The sequence below is a fragment of the Micropterus salmoides genome, unplaced genomic scaffold (assembly GCF_014851395.1).
Source record: "Micropterus salmoides isolate LMB-PRFRI ecotype aquatic unplaced genomic scaffold, ASM1485139v1 Ms_hic_scaffold_13, whole genome shotgun sequence".
Taxonomy (NCBI): Eukaryota; Metazoa; Chordata; class Actinopteri; order Centrarchiformes; family Centrarchidae; genus Micropterus; species Micropterus salmoides.
Window position 1 is genome coordinate 6,701,111 of NW_024040374.1, and position 21,289 is coordinate 6,722,399.

General features: G+C 40.3%; 3 protein-coding genes and 1 non-coding gene across 7 annotated transcripts in view; 2 read left to right on the forward strand and 2 right to left on the reverse strand.

The window, feature by feature from the left end:
- lrrc7 (leucine rich repeat containing 7) overlaps positions 1-3,235 on the reverse strand; it is a 132,220-nt gene extending 128,985 nt beyond the window's left edge. The window contains exon 1 of the mRNA XM_038715232.1: positions 2,877-3,235. The gene's annotated coding sequence lies outside the window, so the exon portion shown is untranslated. The remainder of the gene's footprint in view (positions 1-2,876) is intronic.
- A 1,713-nt stretch (positions 3,236-4,948) lies between these two features.
- ccdc17 (coiled-coil domain containing 17) lies at positions 4,949-11,769 on the forward strand. The gene is made up of 14 exons (XM_038716972.1): positions 4,949-5,337; positions 5,837-6,008; positions 6,403-6,462; positions 6,779-6,902; positions 7,035-7,173; positions 8,402-8,518; positions 8,701-8,822; positions 9,167-9,289; positions 9,410-9,591; positions 9,791-9,876; positions 10,114-10,329; positions 10,637-10,772; positions 11,222-11,308; positions 11,495-11,769. Exons 1-14 carry the CDS (start codon positions 5,147-5,149, stop codon positions 11,639-11,641), a joined length of 1,902 nt encoding a protein of 633 aa, XP_038572900.1. The 5' UTR covers positions 4,949-5,146; the 3' UTR covers positions 11,642-11,769.
- A 1,073-nt stretch (positions 11,770-12,842) lies between these two features.
- LOC119900368 (nuclear autoantigenic sperm protein (histone-binding)) lies at positions 12,843-19,054 on the reverse strand. Of its 4 annotated transcripts, none has more exons than XM_038715239.1 (14): positions 18,869-19,054; positions 18,416-18,454; positions 18,215-18,328; positions 17,906-17,986; positions 17,550-17,656; positions 16,426-16,484; positions 16,276-16,349; positions 16,074-16,147; positions 15,476-15,664; positions 15,115-15,278; positions 14,831-14,911; positions 14,662-14,736; positions 13,953-14,084; positions 12,843-13,043 (listed from the first exon to the last, which is right to left on the reverse strand). In XM_038715239.1, exons 1-14 carry the CDS (start codon positions 18,904-18,906, stop codon positions 13,005-13,007), a joined length of 1,266 nt encoding a protein of 421 aa, XP_038571167.1. In that variant the 5' UTR covers positions 18,907-19,054; the 3' UTR covers positions 12,843-13,004. The 4 variants fall into 4 exon arrangements, with proteins under 4 accessions (XP_038571167.1, XP_038571166.1, XP_038571165.1 ...); XM_038715238.1 differs by having other exon boundaries at positions 16,426-16,487; XM_038715237.1 differs by having other exon boundaries at positions 16,426-16,490.
- Positions 19,055-21,201: 2,147 nt separating this feature from the next.
- On the forward strand, positions 21,202-21,274 carry trnam-cau. Its single transcript has one exon. It is a non-coding gene; the product is annotated as a tRNA-Met (tRNA).
- Positions 21,275-21,289: the final 15 nt, after the last annotated feature.

The window sequence follows — 21,289 nt, forward strand, 5'->3', positions numbered from 1 at the left end:
CATGTAGTGGTGATGGCTAAAGTTAGGCTAAGCTAAGGGACTAGGAATGTATTTAGTCAGTAAGGCTCCTCACAAATATAGTAAATGTGTGTGTGGGTGGATTCATGAGTGTTTTAGTACTAGTACCAGTATGATCAATACAATGTTGGTTCAATTATAAGATTTTGAATCTTAGTTTTAAAACAAGTCATGTCAGTATAATTTTAGAATGGATTAATTTGGAGCTGCAAAACTGTAAAAAATTACAGTTTTGCACCTCCTGTTGACACACTGTCATCCTGTGGTCCTACAGGCTGTGCTGCTTTCAACAAAACCTTTACCAGTTGGCCCCAGTCAGGAGCGATATAAGGCTTACTAGGACCCAGATTTGTAATCACAAGACTACTAATGTTACTGTATATTTGGCTAGAAAATCTCTCATCCCAGTGAATCTGTGGTTCCCCTTTCTCTCTCTGTAATCTTCCCTGCCATTGCTCTGCATAAAGTCTAATGAAGCAGAAACAAATCCCAAAGCTTTATATCTGCAGTAGACAGAGCTGTGAAGATGAGATGTTTCCTCCTACGCAGGCAGGCAGACAGGCAGTAGCTCTAGAGAGCCAAACACCTCCAACTCTAGCTACTGGAAAGCTATGGAATATCTGATTACCTCTCACTGATAGCAAACAGGAAGCCTGCAGCCTCCATCTGAGCTGTTGGCTAAGCTGAGAGATTTTTTTTATCTGCAGAGGATCTGAATCCATTGTGTGGACTGATATAAGACCTGTAGACAAATAAATAATAGAAAACAACTTCATAAAAATATTTGACTCCAACTGGGTACAGCATTGCTTTAGGTTACCTATGACAAATTGAAAAGGCTGCCATGTTAGTCAGTTCTCTTCCAGTTGACAAGATGGAGCAGAGTTTTATGAGCAGAGTGAGTCAGTTAACGTCAAGATGGTTGGAATAAAAATGTCTCCATTCAGTAGATGTTGACAGAGGAAGCAAGACATCCTCTTCAAAAAAGTTTTACGAACATGTCAGCTCCATATATTGAATATCTATTTAATAAATTTTTTAAATCATCTATATATTTAATCAGAAATTAGATTTTGATTATGTGTTATTATTTGATATCTTATTTTATATTTTGGGAAGCATAGTTTTAATCAAGCTTAAAGCAAGGTCCTGTTGAACTCAATCAACTAAAAGTATTTAAGTTTCAGTATTTTAGAGAGACTGTTGTCATTAATACAAAGAACCTCATCCAGGGCATAGACAGTTTAAAATGGATGCTGAAATGATGAACGTTTGAAGGGCTGCAAGTAACATTGTCAATTAGTCTGCCAATTATTTTCTTGAGAAAGCAATTGGTTTTGTCTACAAAATGTCAGAAAACACTGAAAAATACCCATCATAATTTTCAAATTGCTTGTTTTATTCAACCAGCAGTCTAAAGCCTAAATATATTCAATTCACTATCAACTATGACAGAAAAGCAGCAATTCCTCAAATTAATCATTAATAAATACAATGAAGAGATGCAGGAATAATCCTAAATGAATTATATTTTGTATTAAATGTCAGTGCCTTCCAAGACATGTGATATTTAGGACACAGAAAATTGTTTTATTTAGTTGTATATCTGCATTTACAAATGTCAAAAAACGTGTGTATAAGAAACTTTTACACATCTGTAAATTTGCATCTGTCTGACAACAGGGGACCTCAACTGAAGAGCCATATAATACAGTTTGCTCCCTACAGGGTACTTCAGTTGTCAAAATGTCTTTGTCACTGAGTTAAAGTTTTAGATATTAGGTTTTGGGGAAATTGTCTATACCTCAATCTCACAAAACAAGAGGACAAAAACATTCCTAAAAAAAGGGGTGGGGGGGGACTTCCTGCAGATGAATGTTTTCACACCTGATCTAAAACAGCCTAAAAGTGTTTGAGGCATCCTTAGATGGACGGGGAAAGGATTCCCGGCAAGAGAGCAGCCTACCAGAAAGCCAAGTCCCTGATTGTGCACAGCTGAGTCCTCAGGGCACGGAGGAGCCAGCTGTCGCCTGACCCGAGGTGACTAATGGATGTTTTAGGAAATCCTGGTGGCACAGAGCGCAGGCATGAAAGCCATCCACTTACAGCAAATTGAATCTAATGCACAACCTGTTTCTCATTGTCTCTTTTTATGATCCTTCCAAATTATAATGGGGATCAAGAGTTTTTACAACTGCCCACTTGTCAATTCACACATCTGTCCACACTAATGTAGTGCTATAAATCCTCCTAATTGTGATCAGTGTGCTACACAGACGTACACTGATTCATTCATCCACAGAAAAATTCCCTTGAAGTTCAGACTATTCCACTAGAAACAGCCTCTATGTCTTTCTAGGTTATAGTGGAAATCAGACAGCCACACAGGTTTTCTGGACTAGTGGGACAGAATGATGCTGCACAGCACTGATACAGGAGTATAGATGGAGCGTTATGTAATTAATACCCCTCCTATGCAGAAACAGTAGTCAAGCCCAGAAATCCTGGCCTCAGCTGTAAGTGGCTCCTATAGTCCCATATAGACCAGTAGCTCTTGACTCAGCTAAAGCCTTTGCATAACTGATACTGTAAAAGAGGCATCCACTGTAATGTAGGTTTCATACAGTAACACCAAACCCCCACTACAGCCACGCAGCATGCAGAGAATCTGTCTTTTCTGTGTCTCACCCCCACCCCCCACACACACACACACCCACCCACACACACACACACACGCATAACATACAGCCCAAAGAAAGCCCTGTTTACCTGCTATCCCATAATTCACAGTGCTGGCAAGGACAGGTGACTGGTAAAGCCAAGACAGACGGAGAAAAGTGGTGCGGGGTTTCTCTTACCAACAAATCCCCCTTCTTCAAGAATCCTTCCTTTCCTCTCCCTTCAGCCAGCTTCTTCCAGTGCTCCAGCTTTCATCTTTCCAGTAAAGAGAGCAAGAGGAAGAGAGCAAACAACTTTAAATAATCAGCATTCCTCTTGGTCTTGTGTTTTCTGTCCGTCTCTTCTCTCTTCCAGATTTCTCCAGTCTCCAGGGGGGAAGCAGGAGCATCAGTGATACACTGCCGCGCGCTCCGCTGCAGGAGGCTGAACGTCAATCACACAGGTAACCTAGGGAACCGCTGGGCCCGCCCCCCCAGCCAGCGCTGATTGGTCGGCCCTGACAGAGAACCACAAGTCCTCGCAGATCCACAGATGGTATAGCGATGGTGGTGGGATCATGTACAGAACCAAACAAACAGTAGTGGATTGCGGTACTTGTGAACTCTTTCTCTCCTCTCAGTCTCGCTCGCTCTCTGACTTCAGAGCCTACTGCTTTATTTTACAGTTGCTTAGCAACAGAAATGGCATGTGTGAGTGTGAGTTGCAGAGCAGAAGAAGAGATGTGGGAGAGAGAAAGCGGTTCAAGTCCTCAACTCTCTCTCTCTCTCTCTCTCTCTGTCAGAAGTGTGTATGGATGTTGAATATTTCAGCTCTCAGCAGCAGAAGCAGGAGTCTTTCTCACTATTATAGAGGCTGTTATTGCTTCAGAACAACCTGCTACAGGCACTTACATTCAGCACTGATAGTTAGTTAAAACACATTACCTCAGTATACCTTGGAATGATAGGGGTGATTAAAAGAAAAGTACTGATGTTATCGGAGATAAAAATGAGACACAAAACTCTCGATTTAATCTTTAATTGTGGTGCATAAAATCCTGAATGGAAGTTAGGTTTTGAAGGTGCTAATGAATGGTTTATTGTTTATGTCAGTTAAATCCAGTCACTACCAGACATTCTCAGATTGATTCTTTAAAACAGTAGTGCGTATGAAGTGTACACTGTGTTCAACTCAAAACAGTTTATTGATATTTCGAAGTGTTCTGTCCAACTCAAGCTTACCAAATATGAGAAGTACATTTAAAATCAACTTGAATTTCCCTGAAGTAGAAACGGACCAGGATTTTATTTACCTGGTCTTTTTATATAGCTCTTCAGTTTGTTTACTGCAGAAATCAGATATCTGACTGTTGCATTTACATTTTGCAATGTCAACGTGGTGATTGCATCATAGTTTTGTGATGTGAACAGCTTGAGCAGACAAGTCTGCCTTCTAGATCTGAACACATTTAAGAAGAGTCTCTTTGATGCAGTTAGATGTGAGAAACTCCTCTCAAAGGAACTGACCTGCTAGGAACTGTCCTTGTCCTGTTCTAAAAACCTGTACTGTCAGACTTTCTATTACACAATCTGCAGTATACTACATGCTATGGTACACATATATCAGACAGTGAGAAGGCATTTAAAGAAATACATTTAAACAACATTTAAACATAGTCAAGACTAGACCAGAATGTTATTTGATGATGATTATCTGGTGAGTTTTATCATGCAGTTTTTGTTGTTTTTTGTCATTAAGGTCAGATTGTGTATCTTGCACTGAATTGTCAAAGTGAATATATTCACTGAGGTCTCCACTGCAGCTGCAGTCAGCCTCTCACAGTGCGCACTTGAAGGAGAGAAAAAATCTAGCAGTCTGAGAATAATAATAATAAAAAAGGCATATTATAAATATGGATATAGATAGAAGAAAACATATGCCCAGTGTTAGCTTAATGTGGTTGCAATAGAAAGTACAGCCACGGAGCCGTTTCAGACAGAAGCTCACATTTCACTCTCAAAGCTGTGGCTTCCTTTTGGTGGGAAAACATGTTAAAATAATAAGCACTTTTGACACATTCAAATACAATATAAAATTACACTACTTGCTATACTAAAATATTCAGGGGGTGTGGGTGATATGTTCAGAAGCACTCACCACACCCTTACAGAGTCACTGGCATGGTTACCAACAAACATTCAAGCCAGTAGCTCAGACAGTACTTAAGGAACAAATCAAACATGTTTTATAACCTTTAAGGGAACTAATTCTATTTAATTTAAATTAATAAGAGGAGAGTTTGTGTCTTTTTGCAACCATGTTTAGATAACATTGTTTAGTGTACTTCTTTCAAATGTGTTATTCCTACAGTATTTCGGTTTATAGGCTATCAATCGAATATTTAACCAGACTTTATTTCAGCTTCATGCAAACTTTTTTCATTCTTGATAAATACCAGCTCTGATACCAGATGGAGAGGGAATTGATCTGTGGAGATTGTAACATGGTGTTTCGCTCCTCTGGGCTACTTGAGAAACACAAAGCACTGTTCTGCATTGGGAGCGAGGTACAAAGACACAGCTCTGAACTTCTCACGAGAGGCAAACCTGGATGTGTGGGCCCTAAGCAGACAAGAACCCCTGATCTTGGGCAGGTAAGTAAGTCAAACTGATCTAATAACTAAAAAAAGAAAATTGCTACACATTACTTTCACATAGTATGTCACTGATCAAGATAGAAAGGATTTATGGGGCATCTCTGTCATTGCAATTAAACTTTGATACTTAGTACTATACTGATTATACAAAAAAAAAAAAAAGATCTGTGTTTTACTATGATGATTTTGGATTAATATCACTGGTATAGATGCTTAAAGTTGTGATCATTTTTAACTATATTACTGTTTAGTAGTTCAATCTACAGCAAGGCATCATATTCTATAAAATCATATATTTTATATGATTATAATGTTTGTAGCATTGCTGTTCTGTGAGAACCATGTATCTCTAAAAAGTCATCTTTTCATGAGCTCGGAAAAAATGCCATGTTTTCAGTTATGTGACAATGCATTTTCTCAGCTCACAAAGGAACACTTAAAACCCAAATTTGAACTTAAGTACAGCACTTGAGTAAATGTACTTAATTACATTCCACCACCAAGAAACAGGCACAGTGGAAATCACTACATGTGTCTTTGTGTGCAGCTGAGAGGTCAACGAAGGAACATCAACAGGTGGAGGAGTGTTGATACCAAACCAAAGTCAGGTAGAGCAGAGGACATACCGGCAACCAGTCAGATAGAGACTGCTGCTTTGCAAAGTCTCACAGATGAGGTAAACCATTGCACCAGCAAGCAAGACTCCATCTATCCTGCACTACAGCAATGCCAGCGTCTTAAAACACGACACAACAAGAAGCATTTATCCTCTTTTGTCAATCTTTTTGCTAATTCTCAGTAAGCTATTATTGTTTTACCTGAGATTAAAAAAATTAATTAATAGGAACCCAACATGGATGAAGGTGTCAAGGCAACAGCCACTGCAGGAATTTCATGGCCTTTGATTAAAAACTCATGTTTGAATATCATTATGTCAGTCAAGACACATTGGAGTAGGTACATCATACATACAAATATACACATGCAAGTATTTTAAACTAATTCATTAAAAGTACATTTTAAGTGTAAATATTACTATACAATATAAATTTATCTCTTCTGACTTTCAGTTTCACAACTTGAGGATGTCCGTTGAAGAACATCTGACAAAAAGGACCACTGATAATGAGGTGAGCTTTCATTTGTCACATAGCATTCTCCATTTCCCTCTTACTGTTCTGAGCCTTTCAGCCTATGGTATTTGGTGAGCACTTTAAAGTATGTCAAGGTGCTATAAGTGTGCACATTTCTTCTTTCTATATTGTAAAAGCTGTTAAATAATGGATTAAGTCATCAGCCAGTGGTGTCAGAATGAGTCACAGGTCACATTTTTATGATGCTGGATCTTGGGGTGTCAAAAGAAATGAATAATTTTTCTCCGGGGTGTGACATTTTTAAGAACCAACGCTGTGCATGAGTCTATTCATTTATAAACACGGCCTTTAGGCGAGTGGGCGTCAGCTGGGTCACAGTGAGAGACTGGAGGAGATGAGGGAAATGGCGACACTCCATGAGCACCAACTGGCCTTGATACATGCTCATAACAAGCAGCTGGAGCAGCAGAGAGACGGTGAGGAACAAATGCAATAAACCACTTGCGTCCTTGTATGCTGAATATTCTCTTTAGACTTTGTGTAAAATTCACTCAATGCTGATGTCAAAGATTGCTCTAAGACAGTGTGAATGTGTGTGTGCGCATTAGAGCTGGCCCATCAGGTAAGTGTCCTGTCTGAGCAGAGCAACACAACTCATCTGGAGAGTCTGCTGATGGAGCTCAGAGAGCAGGAGGAGAGAAACAAGGAAACACTGCAACAACTCGCTGAACATCTCCGCGCATTACAGTAAGTGTGTCTCTGTATACTACTCTTTTATATGTCAGGCTTTTAGATGCTCTTATTAAGAGTTTGCATCCTTTAGGTAAAAGTGCAGAATTATGAGTAGTAAACTATATATAAGCTATACTAAAATTTATAAGTGCTCAACATGCAAAATGGCCAGAGTGTTATGTTTTTATATATGTAAATGATATTAACAGATTATTATTAAGATCACTGATGCAGTGGTGTGTAAGCAGCATTTATTGCATCTCGAGGTTAAGCTGATTTTAAATACTTTATGGGCTTATACTGTTCGGTAGCTTAATCTCCTAACAATGCATCATAATTTATAAGCTGTTCACATATTCAGGATGAAAATTTTCATCTAAAATGTAACTAGTTACTATTTCTGTAATATAAATACAGTGAATACTTGTTTGAAATGTTATGGAGTAGAAGTATAAAAATAGTAAATGCTTAAATGATTAGTATGGCAATATTCTATATTTTTCTTAATGTAAATAAATCTCATGAAAAGACCGAAAACTAACTAGCATTCTCTGTTTTTCCAAAGCTTGATTTATCTTATTTTTCTGTGCCTTAGAGCTCCACTGGTATTCAAAAACTATTAATTAGACTTTAGTGAGTCACACCTTTGTATGTTGAGTGACGTGCTCCTTCACAGTAGGGATACCGTCTGTGGCTCTCATCTCCAGTATTTAGAGATATATGAACACATTGCTTGGTTTTGGTCTTTCGATAGGACTTGTTGACAATAAGGAAAAAAACAAACAACACAACGTTTTTTTAAAGTAAATTACAAGTACCTACAATTGTACATACGTAAGTGCTGTACTTGCCGCCACTGCTAGAGACTTCAGCACTGACTGTTGGACTGGGACCAAACCTGCAATATTTCAGTCTGTAGCCATTAACTGTGCTGCCAGTGCAGGAATGGAACCAACAAAGAATTTATTTATTGTGTATTTGTTAGGGGAAATTATGTCAGCAAAGATACATACAAAAATAAATGACTGCTTCTGTGGTGCTCTGCCTCCAAGATGAATATTTATTGAAATAAGTTTTTTTTCTCTGGCTGCTGGATGACTTAGAGCGTCTATTCTGCATTTCATTATGCCTGGGTAGTAGAATGAACTTCTTGTTGTAGGGTGGATTATGCCTAGGAAACTTTCCATAGATGCCACAATATGATCTAATTTAGATGATGTACTGTGTTTTTGTTTTCTTTTAGTGTGCGAGAAGTCTCTGTACCTGCTGATCAGCCAGATCCACGCAGGAATGAAAAGATACATCACGACAGCTACGAGTTAATTTCTTGTGCGGATGGCCATCTCTCTACCCAGATAAAGTATGCACCTACATCATGCAAAGGTTATTTATTTTAAATTGAATGGAAAAACAAGATGGAGTGCAGCTTTATTTCGCCATTTGTTTGGTTGCTACTGAGAAAATCAGTATGTTTACATGTGAATATGAATTTGCTCTGAGCTGCCTGGTTATATGAAGGTAAATCAGGTCTCTTTGTTGCAGAGCCCTGCGGCAGGCATACATCCATTCAGGTGGATCAGATCCAGCCATTCTGGCACGAATGATTGACCTGCAGGTCGAAGCCCAAAGTCTAGAGAAGAACCAATCAGCGGCAGCTAGCAAAAGTAAGACTCAGAGTGATGATGAACAGAAAATATGTACTGCTTGTCACTGTATATCTCTCTCTCAACACGACTGTGCTCACTAGAGCCTATACTAAATTTACTCAGCCTGATTTTTCCTCTTCCATCGTTATTAGATTCTGGTCCAGCATTTCTTTTCACATGATCATTTACAGCACATAATAACATACTGAATGCAATACACACACCCCAAATTGGATTAGTGTGTCTAGCAGCAACAAAGTAGATGACTCAAATTTGTGGTTGACCCTCCAGACTTAGGGTATAAAACTGAGGGTAAATTACCTTTTGGCCCTGAGCCGCATCGTTTTTGTCCTCGTTTCCAGAGGTAAAGCCTCCTCAGTGGTGTCCAAACTGGGAGCTGCTCGCTGTGGAGCAGGAGAACCAGAGACTGGAGGAGGAGATCCTCAGGATCCAGTTGGCCAGGGGGCAACACCATAACTGTGAAGGTTAGAGAGCTCTCACAAATAAGAGACAAAACATTAGATTTTTTAGATTGACACCCATTGACACCAACAATATGTAGATCAGTCGTAGTCTTACAGGTTAGGGTGGTTGTCCCCAAAGAGGACATCTTGTGTCTGTGTGTACTCCAGCAGCAGCAAGGACTGAGCTTGAGCTGATCCAGGGGGAGAACCTGCAGATTGCCAGTTTACAGACAGAGGTGGAGAGAAGCAAAGAAGCTCCCAGGCCCAGGAGACAGCCTCCTCCACTCCGACCCAAGACTCACACTAATGCACCTCTTTCATCGGTACAATTTACAGTTGTAGTCAAAAGTATTTACACAACTGAAAACATTCCCTCTGTTGCGTTTTTTTATTTTATAAGCTTGGAGTCATTGGACTTCAGTAGTCTTTAATCATGTCCTCTGATTATTGATTTCTGACTTCTTAATCAATGACAGTGTTTTTGACATTTATTCAGATACCGTACCTCTTTTTGTCCCTCAGCTCCAAGCCAGATCCTTCTCCTCTCCACTGGGAAGATGCATATCGAACTCCCTGGACTCTCTGGGTCCAGCTCCATATGACCCTGCGTCAGTTTAATCTTCCCCACCATGCACAGAATATCATGCAATTTACATATCTGAATCAAACTTCAGCTCACACCATGCAGTTATTTCTATACTTAACCCCACACAAATAGCCCACAGTCACATTTAAGTAACAAAGTGTCTGCAAATCCCATTAAATCATCTACTGTTTCAGCCCACTTACCTTTTTTGAGATTAAATAAGAGTAAAAAAAAAAAAAGATTTCCTCTGGTGTTTCAGAGCTGGTTTTGTGGTTTTCTACGACCTGGTGCTGGGAGCTGATGCTTCTCAGCAGGTGCTGCGCCTGGTGGCAGCTCTCTACTCAGAAGGTCAGGAGGTGGGACCACAGACGCAGCTGCCCCCTGTCCAGTGCCTGTCAGGATTGTCTCTACCTTACACCCACAGCTTCACCCCTAGAAACTATGCTCTCCTGTCAGTCAAACAGCCTGTACCAAGGTAAGAGCAGCACCTAGAGAAGACAACTTCAGAACAAGACTTGGTAAATAAAAATAAATAAAATTTACGAAACACCTTAGATTAGAAAGAAATTAGCAAAATCTCCGGTATCTCCATTATAGCTTTCCCATGTAGATAATGAAAAATGAGAAAACACTACCCAAACACGGGTAGTGTCTATGCATGCCACTTATGAAGGGGTAGGTATATAGCCTGAGCTCAACCCACTGAAAAGTTTATTTTCTTAAGAGGGAGTTGTTGATCAAGCATAGAACCACAAAGGCAGGTAAACCTGTTCCCCCTGTAGGATCCAGCCATCACCCTCCCTCTCTCTAGTGGTGGAGGTGCAGGCAGCAAGAGATGTGGATGTCTACAGCCAGGAGGTCTTCAAACTGGCATCCTTCGGCTGGACACAAATGGAACTCTTTGACCAATATAACCAGGTATAAAAGTATATAATAATTGTAATTACATGTGTTATATACATGAAAAAAAACTAAAATTAATTCTATACTAACTGGACATTTGTGATGCTATTTTAATGGCTTGGACTTAAGTGTTTTTAATTGTTGACTGTATAGTTATACAGTAATGTCCTCAGCTCAGTTAATATAATGCTATTGATGTTTATTAATCAAAAACCAGTGGTGTGTATAGGCAGTGGGTCTAAGTAGTTTTATTAAATTTTAAGACAAATAGTTTAAATCTCTGCACGTGAAGGGGAATTAATAGATTGATTGCACCATCTGGAGTTTAGCGTGAATCGACCAGATCATCATGCTGGTCTAAAATCACCATCTGCTGTGTCAAATTAACCCATTATCAAATACTCTTTGTATTAATATATAAGCTCTAGTATGTCCTAACATTAATATTTTCTCTCCACCAACAGCTCTGTAGTGGCCACTGGAGGGTGCCAGTGCGCAGTTTGCCTATTAGACCCTCCCTAAACCTTGCCCAGCTCAACTCAGTAGCCCAGGTATCAAGAGCTGTTTTGAGCAAATAACTGTAAGCAGCAGCTGCAACGTAAACAGTACTGACCATTATCTTTAAATTTCTGCCTAAATAGAATATCTGATCATTTAAGTTCAGGATTACGTGTTTTTGGTAGAGGATGAAGCAAGGCAATAAATTCCACACCTGACTGTGTTTCTGTAAACTTAAGGTGGGCAACATGGAGCTGTGTGTTCGTTTGGTCAATGGACGAGATGGAGACGTACAAACTCTGGCAAAGCCCGACCCAACCAGCACCGGTCACTATAAATATCCAACTGTGGTAGGATGTCGAACAGGGCCTGAAATTGCATCATGAACTGTTAAACTACAGAGAAATCTCTTGTTGAGAGTAATCATTGCAATTAAACGTTAGTAGTTATACACACCCTGGTCTAACCTTAATCCATTTGTGTGACTTAAATAAAGATGCTCTTTCATCTGTAAGCTGTGACTGTTATGAGTTGACAATATAAGCAACAGACCATAAGCTCCTATCCCTGTTAGGACGAGTGAGTTTCACACTGTAGAACACTGAAAAGCATCACCTAGGGATGTTTTGTTTTTGGATTAGCGTCTGCTACATGTCTTTTATTATGCTTCAAGGTAGTCCGTTTGTATACCTTGCCTTCAAGTACAGATGTCCTTACATCCTGTGACTGTCCAGGGATACACGGTTGTGCCAGTATCAGCTTCACAGCCTACAGGAGTGGATCAACTCTCTTCCCCTTTCACTGATCACCAAGATCCTCCAGCCACAGAGGACAGTCAAAGTTGAAAACATCTCTGCAATCAGGATGTAACATACCTGAACTATTATGCTCTTCCAAATTTTGTGGACCTGTAGATGAGGGCTCTGACCTTCCCTTGAAGGAATTACTTTCACTGCAGTTTTAGTCTGAGAAAAGTGTGGCAGCAGCTCATTGTTTATCATCCCTGTGCTCCCCCACCCAATAATGTGAAGAAATCTCTACATTGACTGGAGTGCATTCAATTTGTTTAAAAATATTTTAGAAATGTAGCTAACAAGTGATTCAGTTGTTTCGTAAAATGTCAGGAAACTAATGCTGGTCACAAGCTCCCAGAGCCTATGGTGGTGAAGTTCAATGTTTTGAACAGTCCAAAAGCCATAGTCTATGAGTGGTTCTCAAATGTTTTCACATCAAGGACCCCTAAACTGACAAATTAGAACGCAGACCCAAAACTGTTTAAGATTTTAACCCAGGGTCCCCTCTGATAGGGTTTTTGCTTTCAGATGTTTATAACTGTGTATGAAACCCAATTACCAAGTCATTGTTACTTATGGATGTAGTGACACCCCTCAAGGACCCCTGGGGGTCCCTAGACCCCACTTTGAGAACCACAATCAAGTTGGCGCACCAGTGTGGCGCCTATCAGTACATGTTTCACTTACTTCTAAACAGGAACTGCAGTCAGCATCTGATATCGTCCTCGCCTCATTGTGACATTTGAAATTCCCAGAAGGTCTAAATAATTAAGTGATACAAAATTACATATGCAAATTTTTTTTATTCTTTTTTTTTTTAAACTACAAGTATACAAAACTGGACAGACAGATCTATGAAAATGGATCTTATTTACAGAAACAAGTGTCGAAGGTGGAGAGGAGCTAGACCGGCATGCTGTGCTGGTTTTGAAGATCAGGAAAGAGATGACAATAGTCACGCTGAAGACTTGACAGAGGATGACTGGTTGGCAGGCTATGGGAAAAAAAACAAAAGATATATAAAAACACTTTTTTTATATAACTACACAAATATTAAATGCTTTAGTGTTCTGCCTGCCTATCGCTAGGTCTGCAGAGAAAGTGTTCTTAGATTGCCGCTTTGTCTTGTATGGCTCTTGGCTCTGCAGTTTTATCATCTCCAAATTTGTTCCCTTTTGAAACACATTTATACAAAGATTGAGATTTTCAAGCACTGCAAATAGGTTTCATTTGAGGCCCATGACAATTTACCACAACATAAACCTCAACCACAGTAACAGCTGATGCTGCCTATCTAGTTAGAAGCTGTGAATGATAGTATTATGGTTTACTTCTCTCCAGATGACAGCCACGTCGAGGGATATTTAGCTGTAAAGTCTGGTCACCTTGATGCCTTGTGATAACACTTGCAACAAGTCAGAAGGACAGATACTGTTTTAATGAGAGTTAAAGTTGGGACAGGCAATGTCAGGAGCATTGTTTTGTTAAAATTCTCTTTACATCCAAACACCACAGCATTGTTCTGACAAATGAAAATCCAAAGCTGTGGCTGTCGCAGGACTTGAGCACAACCAATCATTTAATTTGGTCTGAATGAAAGGATTGGCTGGCCTGCCTGCGTACCCTGTCCATGCACTTACTGCACAAGAAAATGTTTTGGAGCATAGCCTGAAGGGAGGGGGGATGCAATCCCCCCCCCCCCAACTTCCTTGAAGGCATTTGTAGTTTTGATCAGGCTTTGGAGGTACATTTCCTTATTACATGCGGCTTTCACACGTTTACAGTTACTGAAGAACAAACCTTTTAACTGAAACGTCACCAGAAACCAAATGCAAGTAGTAACTACTGCATGTTGAGCGCCATCTTCCATCTAAAGTACGTAAGACATAAACCTATCACTCGCCTCCTGTGATTTTGCCTCCTGGACTCCATTGCCGTTGCTGGCACTAGAGTCACTGCTGCCATTAACTGTAGCTTCCTGTTTCACTTGTTTAGCATCAGTGTCCTTTACTGGGCTCTCCTCCTCTGGTTTCCTCTGTGTAGAAACATAAAACCAGGACAAAGGGAGGAAAAAGACAAGACTGAAAGTTTCTGTACACGACAACCTTCCAAAAAAATAAATAAAGGGGTGGATATTTAGAAGTGAGAAAACAAATGCAGACACCAAGGAGCGGTCACTGATCAGTTATGTCAAGGTCACATAATTTGGTGTATCATGCACACAAATCAGCCAATATCAAATCATAATTTATAACATTGCATCACAACTCAGCCACCAACACACACACGCCACATCTCGGGGTAAGGGAACTCACAGAAAATCACTTCATACAGACGCGGTTAAGATTTGGAAAATGAACGAAAGCCATACCATCCCAAAAACCAAAGCAGGCAAGCACACAGCCATTGCAATATGCAGTGAGGTTCAAGGTCAGTTTCAGTATACATACATCTCCAGCATGGAGTCAGCTGTAATATGTTTATTCCTTAAGCAATTATTAAAAGTTTCTAATTAGCAGAATGGAGCCAAATAACTGCAAGTGTCACATTTTGACTGGCCACTTATGTCACATAACACACATTGGTGAAAGCATGAGATTAGTGGACCTCACCTTTTTCCTGACGAGGTGGGAAATGTCTGAGGGGGCTTTGGAAGACGAGGCGCTGCTAGATGGTTTGACAGGGATCTGAAAGAAATGTTTGTTTTGTTGGGAATTCATGTTATACAGTAAGCTGGGCATGTATGAGTTTTAAGATGGGCAATAATAAAGATGTCCTTACCTGGTTGGCTGGTTCAAATGCTGAGGATGATGAAGGTTCCCCATTTTCACATAGAAATGCTGATGAAGTTGAGGCTCCACCCTGCAAGAAAAAAAAAAAAATAATAATAATAATAGTCACCCAAAAGTGGCAGCTGCCAATTTTCCATCCTGCACTCCTTTTACCCTTCAGGTGGATTTTTAGACAAGAAACGTCAGGTATTGATATAACAGACTTAAGAGAATAGTTTCAAACCTGGGTGGTTTTCACCCTTCAACACACATACAGTTCCTTGATGTACCCACTAGTGTCTGCTGGATGGCCTGGGAGGCAGTGCTAGCCGTTTTCTGGCTCTCTTTGGCATCCTCAACCTTTTCCCTGATGTCAGGCAGAAGCTGCTTCAGCTCCTCCATTTCATTCGTCTCCTCTCCTGCCCCATCTGCTGAAGCTATCACTTCCTGCAACATGGCTAAACACATACAATGACTGATGAGTATTGAAAACAAGAAAAAACAAAAAGCAATCTTCAGCTCCCATGATTTGATGCTCTACTCTTAAGGGTGTAATACTTTACATTATTACATTCCCTACAATCTGCCAGTCAACTCGTTGCTTATCTACAAGTGCACATAGTCATTCTGCAAATTCTAGTCAAAGAAATCTTACCCAGACGAGTCTCAATGACTTTTATGGAACTGTTGTAGTGCTGGATGGCCTGGCTGTACTGATCCATGTAGCACAGGGTAGTGGCAACGTGGTAGTGGGTCTCAGCCAGCAGGCGACTGTGTGGAGGTAAGTGCTTTAGCTGTAGGGCAAGACACTCCTGGAAGTCTTCTAGCGCCTGGGGATAGTTACCTGGGGAACACGTGACCGAGATTTGGGACAATAGGGTCACATTTAGCTCTGCTACACTGCAGCATTTTTCAAGAGAAACAGTTGTCCTAGTGGTGAATGAAAGATTTAAATATATGTCCAATAATGACTGCGTTGTGTTTCTGAAAGTGCATGTAATTGTACACCTACACCCAACACTGCATCCTACGATTTAGGATGAGAAAAAGTTAACTGCAAAATACCGAAGGCCGCAGACCTTTAGAGGTGTGATGACCAAAAGAAGCTCACTGAACAAAGATGTTGTGAGGGGCCAATCCAAGAAGCCATGACAAATAATCAAAGGGTTCAACGGATTATCTTGTTCTTTAAGGAAGGGGTTGAAGTTTAAACAGGTTCATCCTGGAAATTCAGTTTGCTGCACGAAACATACCTGATTCAGCACTGACTTCTCCGAGTTTCAGATATGTCTGGGCTGCCATCAGCTGGTCGTCTTTGCTTTCCTTTCTGTGCAGATAAGTTAAGACAATTTTACTTCACATCTTCAAGTAGGGTGCTTATTAACATAACCAAGTCTGAATTCAGAGTTTCCCAGACCTGTTCTTATTTGACCAAGACCTTCATCTTGCAATTACCTTTTGTAGATGACTTTAGCTACTTCCAGCATCTCCCAAGCCAACTGTAAATTCCCAACTTCATCCTCTTCTTCCTGAAGGTGGGGGAAGGCATGTTAAATTTAAATATTCACATTTAAGTCAATCACACTGCCATGTATGGGAACTCACCTTATCTTCTCCATTTCTCTCTCCATCCTCATCGTCATCATCATCGTCGTCATCATCATCATCATCTGTTGACGCAACAGGAGGATAATGACCACATTTTTTCCTCCCCAGTGTGAATGAATTAGAAACGCAAGGCAAATGTGCTAGAAAGATATTTGCAAAATAGTTCCCCCCAAGGTGCAGTAAACTCTTGCTACAGTGCATTTTCCCCTTCACCTTTTTGTAACACCTAGAAATGTGGGTTTATCTCAAGAAATACTACTCTTGTAATCCACCCATCCACGCAAATAGTGCTCTGCATCCAAAGATCTACTGCCCTCAGGTCCTCATTGTCCTGTTCAGCCTCAGGCTTGGGTTCCTTATCTTTTTCTTCTGGCTTTGCCATTGTCTCCTTGCCATTCTGTTGTCCCACACTAATCACAGGAGCAACTGGGCTCTTCTCAGCTCCATTTACTTCAGCTTCTGGACTGAGCTTCTCTCTTCCCCACACACAAGGGAACTCGAGGGTTCCTTTGGCACATCATTTTCTGTTTTCACTTCAGTGTTGCCTCTTTCAGCCTCCGACTCAAGCTTGGTGTCAACTTCCCCAGTCTTTTCCTCCTCTGCCATTGCATCATACACCTGCTTTCGCAGCTCCTCTCTGGTTTTTTCTGCACCAGAGTGGCATGTGAAAAATGGTTCCACATCAGATAATTTAATAATACCAAGGTCAGTTCATCAATGACAATGCTCGTCAGAAAAAGTTAAACTAGTTTGTGAGGAGAAACTTCTATTCTAATGCTGCGTTTGTTCATGATTGACATGGGAGGAAGGAAACAACCTCTTGTATTTATGCCATCATGATGGGAAAACATCAACAGTAAGTTGTTGGGCTTCTTACCTGCACTAACACATGTACAAGTGTAACTTTTAGAGTAGTACGGAGTGTATTTACATGTCAGCTGATGAACAATGTACCATGCCAAAAATCGAAGGCCAGTGTTTTAAAACACACACATGTTAATTTAAAAATCATTTTTCTACACCTAAACAATAAAAACCTGGTCAAAAGCCCTTTTGAAGTCACTTCTGATCCTGTTCCCTTAATCAGGCAACCCTTTAATAGAATAGCACTTGATACTGACCATCAAGATTGTTGGCGCTCTCAATATTTGAGTTTTTAGGCTGCTCCTCTTCCTCAGATTCTTCTGGGACTCCCTCCAGCGCATTACCAAGGACACCGTTTTCCATCCTTCACCAAAATACAAAGACAATCAGCTAATCCAAAAGTAAATAGATACTGCTAACAGCAGAATGAAAGGAGGGTTGAAAATTGTCACTCTGAACCCAATTTAACAGTTGAGTTGCAATGATTAGTCTCCAACTATTTTGATAAATCAATTAATTGTTGAGTCACACAACTTTGTATCAATCTTACAGTAACACTACCTAATACAGGGAGTACAAATAATTTTAAAGGCGAGCAATTAAGGCAACCAACCTGGCAAGCTCCAGTAGGGACTTCCCACAGAGGAAAAAAGCCTCACCACACTCATCTGCAGTGTCCCCGTACTTTGCAGCCCTAGCAGATAGAAGTGCAAGTATGAATAAAGTTTAGGAATGCAGTCACAAGTAGAGGTGCAATTCATCTTATTTATATGCCTTTCATACTTAAGAATTTGAAAAGCTTTAAGAAGTTGTAAATAAGTGTACTTTCCATAACAAAATGCAGTGGCCAAATATCTTTATAAAGAAAAAAAAATTTTTTTAGTGTTAAATCAATGACAACGCTTGTCCCACGGCAACTCACAGGATGCTGCAGGCGTCCTGGAAGACACTGACAGCAGAAACGACATCGCCCATCACTAGATGCCGGTTCCCTGTGCCGATCAGTTTCTTTGCCTCCTCCATAGCGTCAACAGAACTGCAGGGGTAAAACAAACAAACAAAAGTTACATGTACAGTCGATTAATGTTTAATAATTACTAAAATGTGATGTACGGATACTCACCTGTCTGCAGCTGCTGATGAGCACGGCTTCTCCTCCGCACTGCAAGAGGAGATCAAACTTGAGTTGAATCAATGCAACAGAACTTATAAGCCAACTAACCGGATTCTGGAGTTTAACCCGGCGACACACCTAACGCTAACTTTTACTTCTGACTCATAGTTTAAACTACGTTTTATTGTCGTTAGTAGCGTCTGGTCGTTCGTCAACTAAAGTTAACGTTAGCCTACCTCTGGGTGGTGATAGTGATGTTTGTTAGCAGCACCTGCAGTCACTAACTTAACTAATCATCCAGTTATTTTCATAGTCACTGCCATTGGCTTTAAGTATGCAAAACCTAGAGGTTATGCGACCACTAATATTTATGCAAGATCGTCAACACTGACCGCGCTATGTAGCTAAATGCTAGCTAGCTGTACGTTACCCGTACATTGAGAAATTATAAGCGAGTCTCACCTTCCAGAGCTTGACGCTGCGGACGTTTCCTCTGGCATTTTTTCCCAGGACGAAAGCAGAGACAATGGACAGACAAAACACACGGTCTAGTGTGCAGCGAACTAAGTACAGATAGATCCCCTGTGATAGTCTTTGTTGGCGCGCTTAAATAGAGAAAAGAAGGCTTTCTATTTCCGCTTAACTTCGAACGCGGGAGATTGGAGTTAAAGGGGCCGCAGCCAGCAAGTGTCATGATACATTCACGGCCCGTGGGGGAAAAACCTTATATAGTCAAGGCAGCATACGAACATAACAGTATGGCGTTAAGATAAACTAAAAACATTCTACTGGCGTTATCTGTGTACTCACACAAGTCCTACACAATAAGTGGCTATTTTGTTTGAATTTCCATTTGATTAATTCATTATTCAATACGCCCAAGAGGTATCTATACTTCTGTATGCGCATCTATACTTAAAATAAAATGTTAATTGTTTACAATCATCAGATTAGGGAGAGGCGATAAAAACTAAGATTCCGTTGTCAAACGCGTACTTAGTAATTACCACCTGAAAGCTCAAGTAAGCTGTTCTCACTTGGGAGTTTCATATTTCCCAGCAGATGTATAACGTTACAGTAAATATGTCACGCTACTCTACATCATACCACGATGATCCGAATCATCTTGTCTTTATGGTGATTTAGCTCGCTGACCGTAAGCACGTCACCATTGGTCTGATCTAAACCATCTAAACCAGAGCCCTTTTTGTCGAAAGACAAAAAAACTTGAGGCGGTCGACTCTTTAGAAAACGGAACCAGGGAGGAGTGAATTCTCTCGATTCGCCAGAAAATTATGCCATAGCTTTTGTACGGAGAGAAAACGGCGCGCCCTTTTCTATTTCCCACCCGTTTTGCGTGAAGTCCCGCCCTAGTGCACTGTGATTGGCTAGCTCCTAACCTCGACGCGTCCTTGTGATTGGATCACATCGCGCAACTGTCGACCTGTCGTTGCTATGAATTGTAACGGACACATAATCATCGCTTCGAATCCCGTGTCAACCAAAACTAGTTCAATCAATATTTTAGATGACACAAATGAATGTAATTCAGACAGGCCTAATACATTGAAATGGTATTAAGTACATGCAAATGCTGTAAACGAAAGTTATTCGTTAGTTTCCCTTATGGATCTTTTATAAAGATGGTCATTTTTTCATTTATCAAGCATATATTATCTGTTATGCTTAAGCAATAGTAGTAATTAAGCATTGTTGTGCTCTATGTAACAGTACAATATTTTGTTTATCACAGACATTACTATTATCAATAGGCCTGTCAGTAGGTCCATTTTCTACTAATGGACAGCAACCCAAAATAAAGCTTTGTTATTGTTCATTCAACTTTATTGTCAGACTCTGGACTTAGAAGACATACTACATTATAAATACACAAACAAATATATCATTATACCAATGTTTCCACAGATGGTATTGTACGACCCTAAGACCAGATTTGGCAGCAGCATGAGAGTGGCGTTCTGAGAGTCATCCAGTCGACAGATACATTTGTACAATGGATTTCTCAGTAGAGGCTGGACTTGCAAGTCACTTGCAAAACACCACCTATGTTTTTAAAGCAGTATCTGCATACAGTCATTATAGGAAACCTGAAGCTTATGTATGCTCACTTTTTTAAACATAGCCCACAATGGTTAGTTTAGAGAGGAGTGCAGTATGCTCTAATGCAGTAGTTTTTTACATCAAGGACCCCTAAACTGACACATATTAGACCATGGGCCCCAATTTGGTAAGATTTTGTCCCAGGGTCCCCCATTTAGATGTTTTACTACAGAAAGTGTATGAATGTCATTGTGTTAATTATACTACAAAAATAAAGTATTCCCCTTGTTGCCGGGGACACCCTGGAACCCATTCAAGGACCCCACTTTGAGAACCACTGCTCTAAAGAGACTTATCTGAACTATATTAAAAAATATCTTAACATGGTCTGAACAGATGTATAATTTTCTTGCCAATATGTTTGCTTCAGCATATAATATATACATATATATTTACAGGCATTGCTGTGTGAAGAGAAGCCGACAGGTGGTAGTGACTGCCACACAGCTGGAATCCAATCACAAGCACGCTTTGAAAAATGACTCAGCCAATCATAGCACAGAAGGGCGGGACTTTGTGCAGAACGGGTGCGGATAAAATTACGCCTTCAACCGGCCACACCTTGCCACCCAGAACCAGATTGTGAGCATTTGTGAACTAATATTATTGCTGCAAGTCACATAATCGGTTCGTTTTATACTAAAAAAGAAAATGTTGAATACGGGAATTTGAAGGCCTCGTTGGCGCAGTAGGCAGCGCGTCAGTCTCATAATCTGAAGGTCGTGAGTTCGAGCCTCACACGGGGCACATGTTTTTCCATTC

What these genes read in the sequence shown, in the direction of transcription:
- LOC119900368 (XM_038715237.1), bottom strand. Translation starts at nt 18,906, where the DNA reads ATGCCAGAGGAAACGTCCGCAGCGTCAAGCTCTGGAAG. An exon ending in CAGGACGCCTGCAGCATCCT is followed by an intron (nt 17,987 to 18,214) that starts GTGAGTTGCCGT and finishes TCTATCTGCTAG; the next exon opens with GGCTGCAAAGTACGGGGACA. An exon ending in AGGCCATCCAGCAGACACTA is followed by an intron (nt 14,912 to 15,114) that starts GTGGGTACATCA and finishes TTTTTCTTGCAG; the next exon opens with GGTGGAGCCTCAACTTCATC.
- ccdc17 (XM_038716972.1), top strand. Translation starts at nt 5,147, where the DNA reads ATGGAGAGGGAATTGATCTGTGGAGATTGTAACATGGTGTTTCGCTCC. An exon ending in CATCTCTCTACCCAGATAAA is followed by an intron (nt 8,519 to 8,700) that starts GTATGCACCTAC and finishes TCTTTGTTGCAG; the next exon opens with AGCCCTGCGGCAGGCATACA. An exon ending in GTCAAACAGCCTGTACCAAG is followed by an intron (nt 10,330 to 10,636) that starts GTAAGAGCAGCA and finishes TTCCCCCTGTAG; the next exon opens with GATCCAGCCATCACCCTCCC.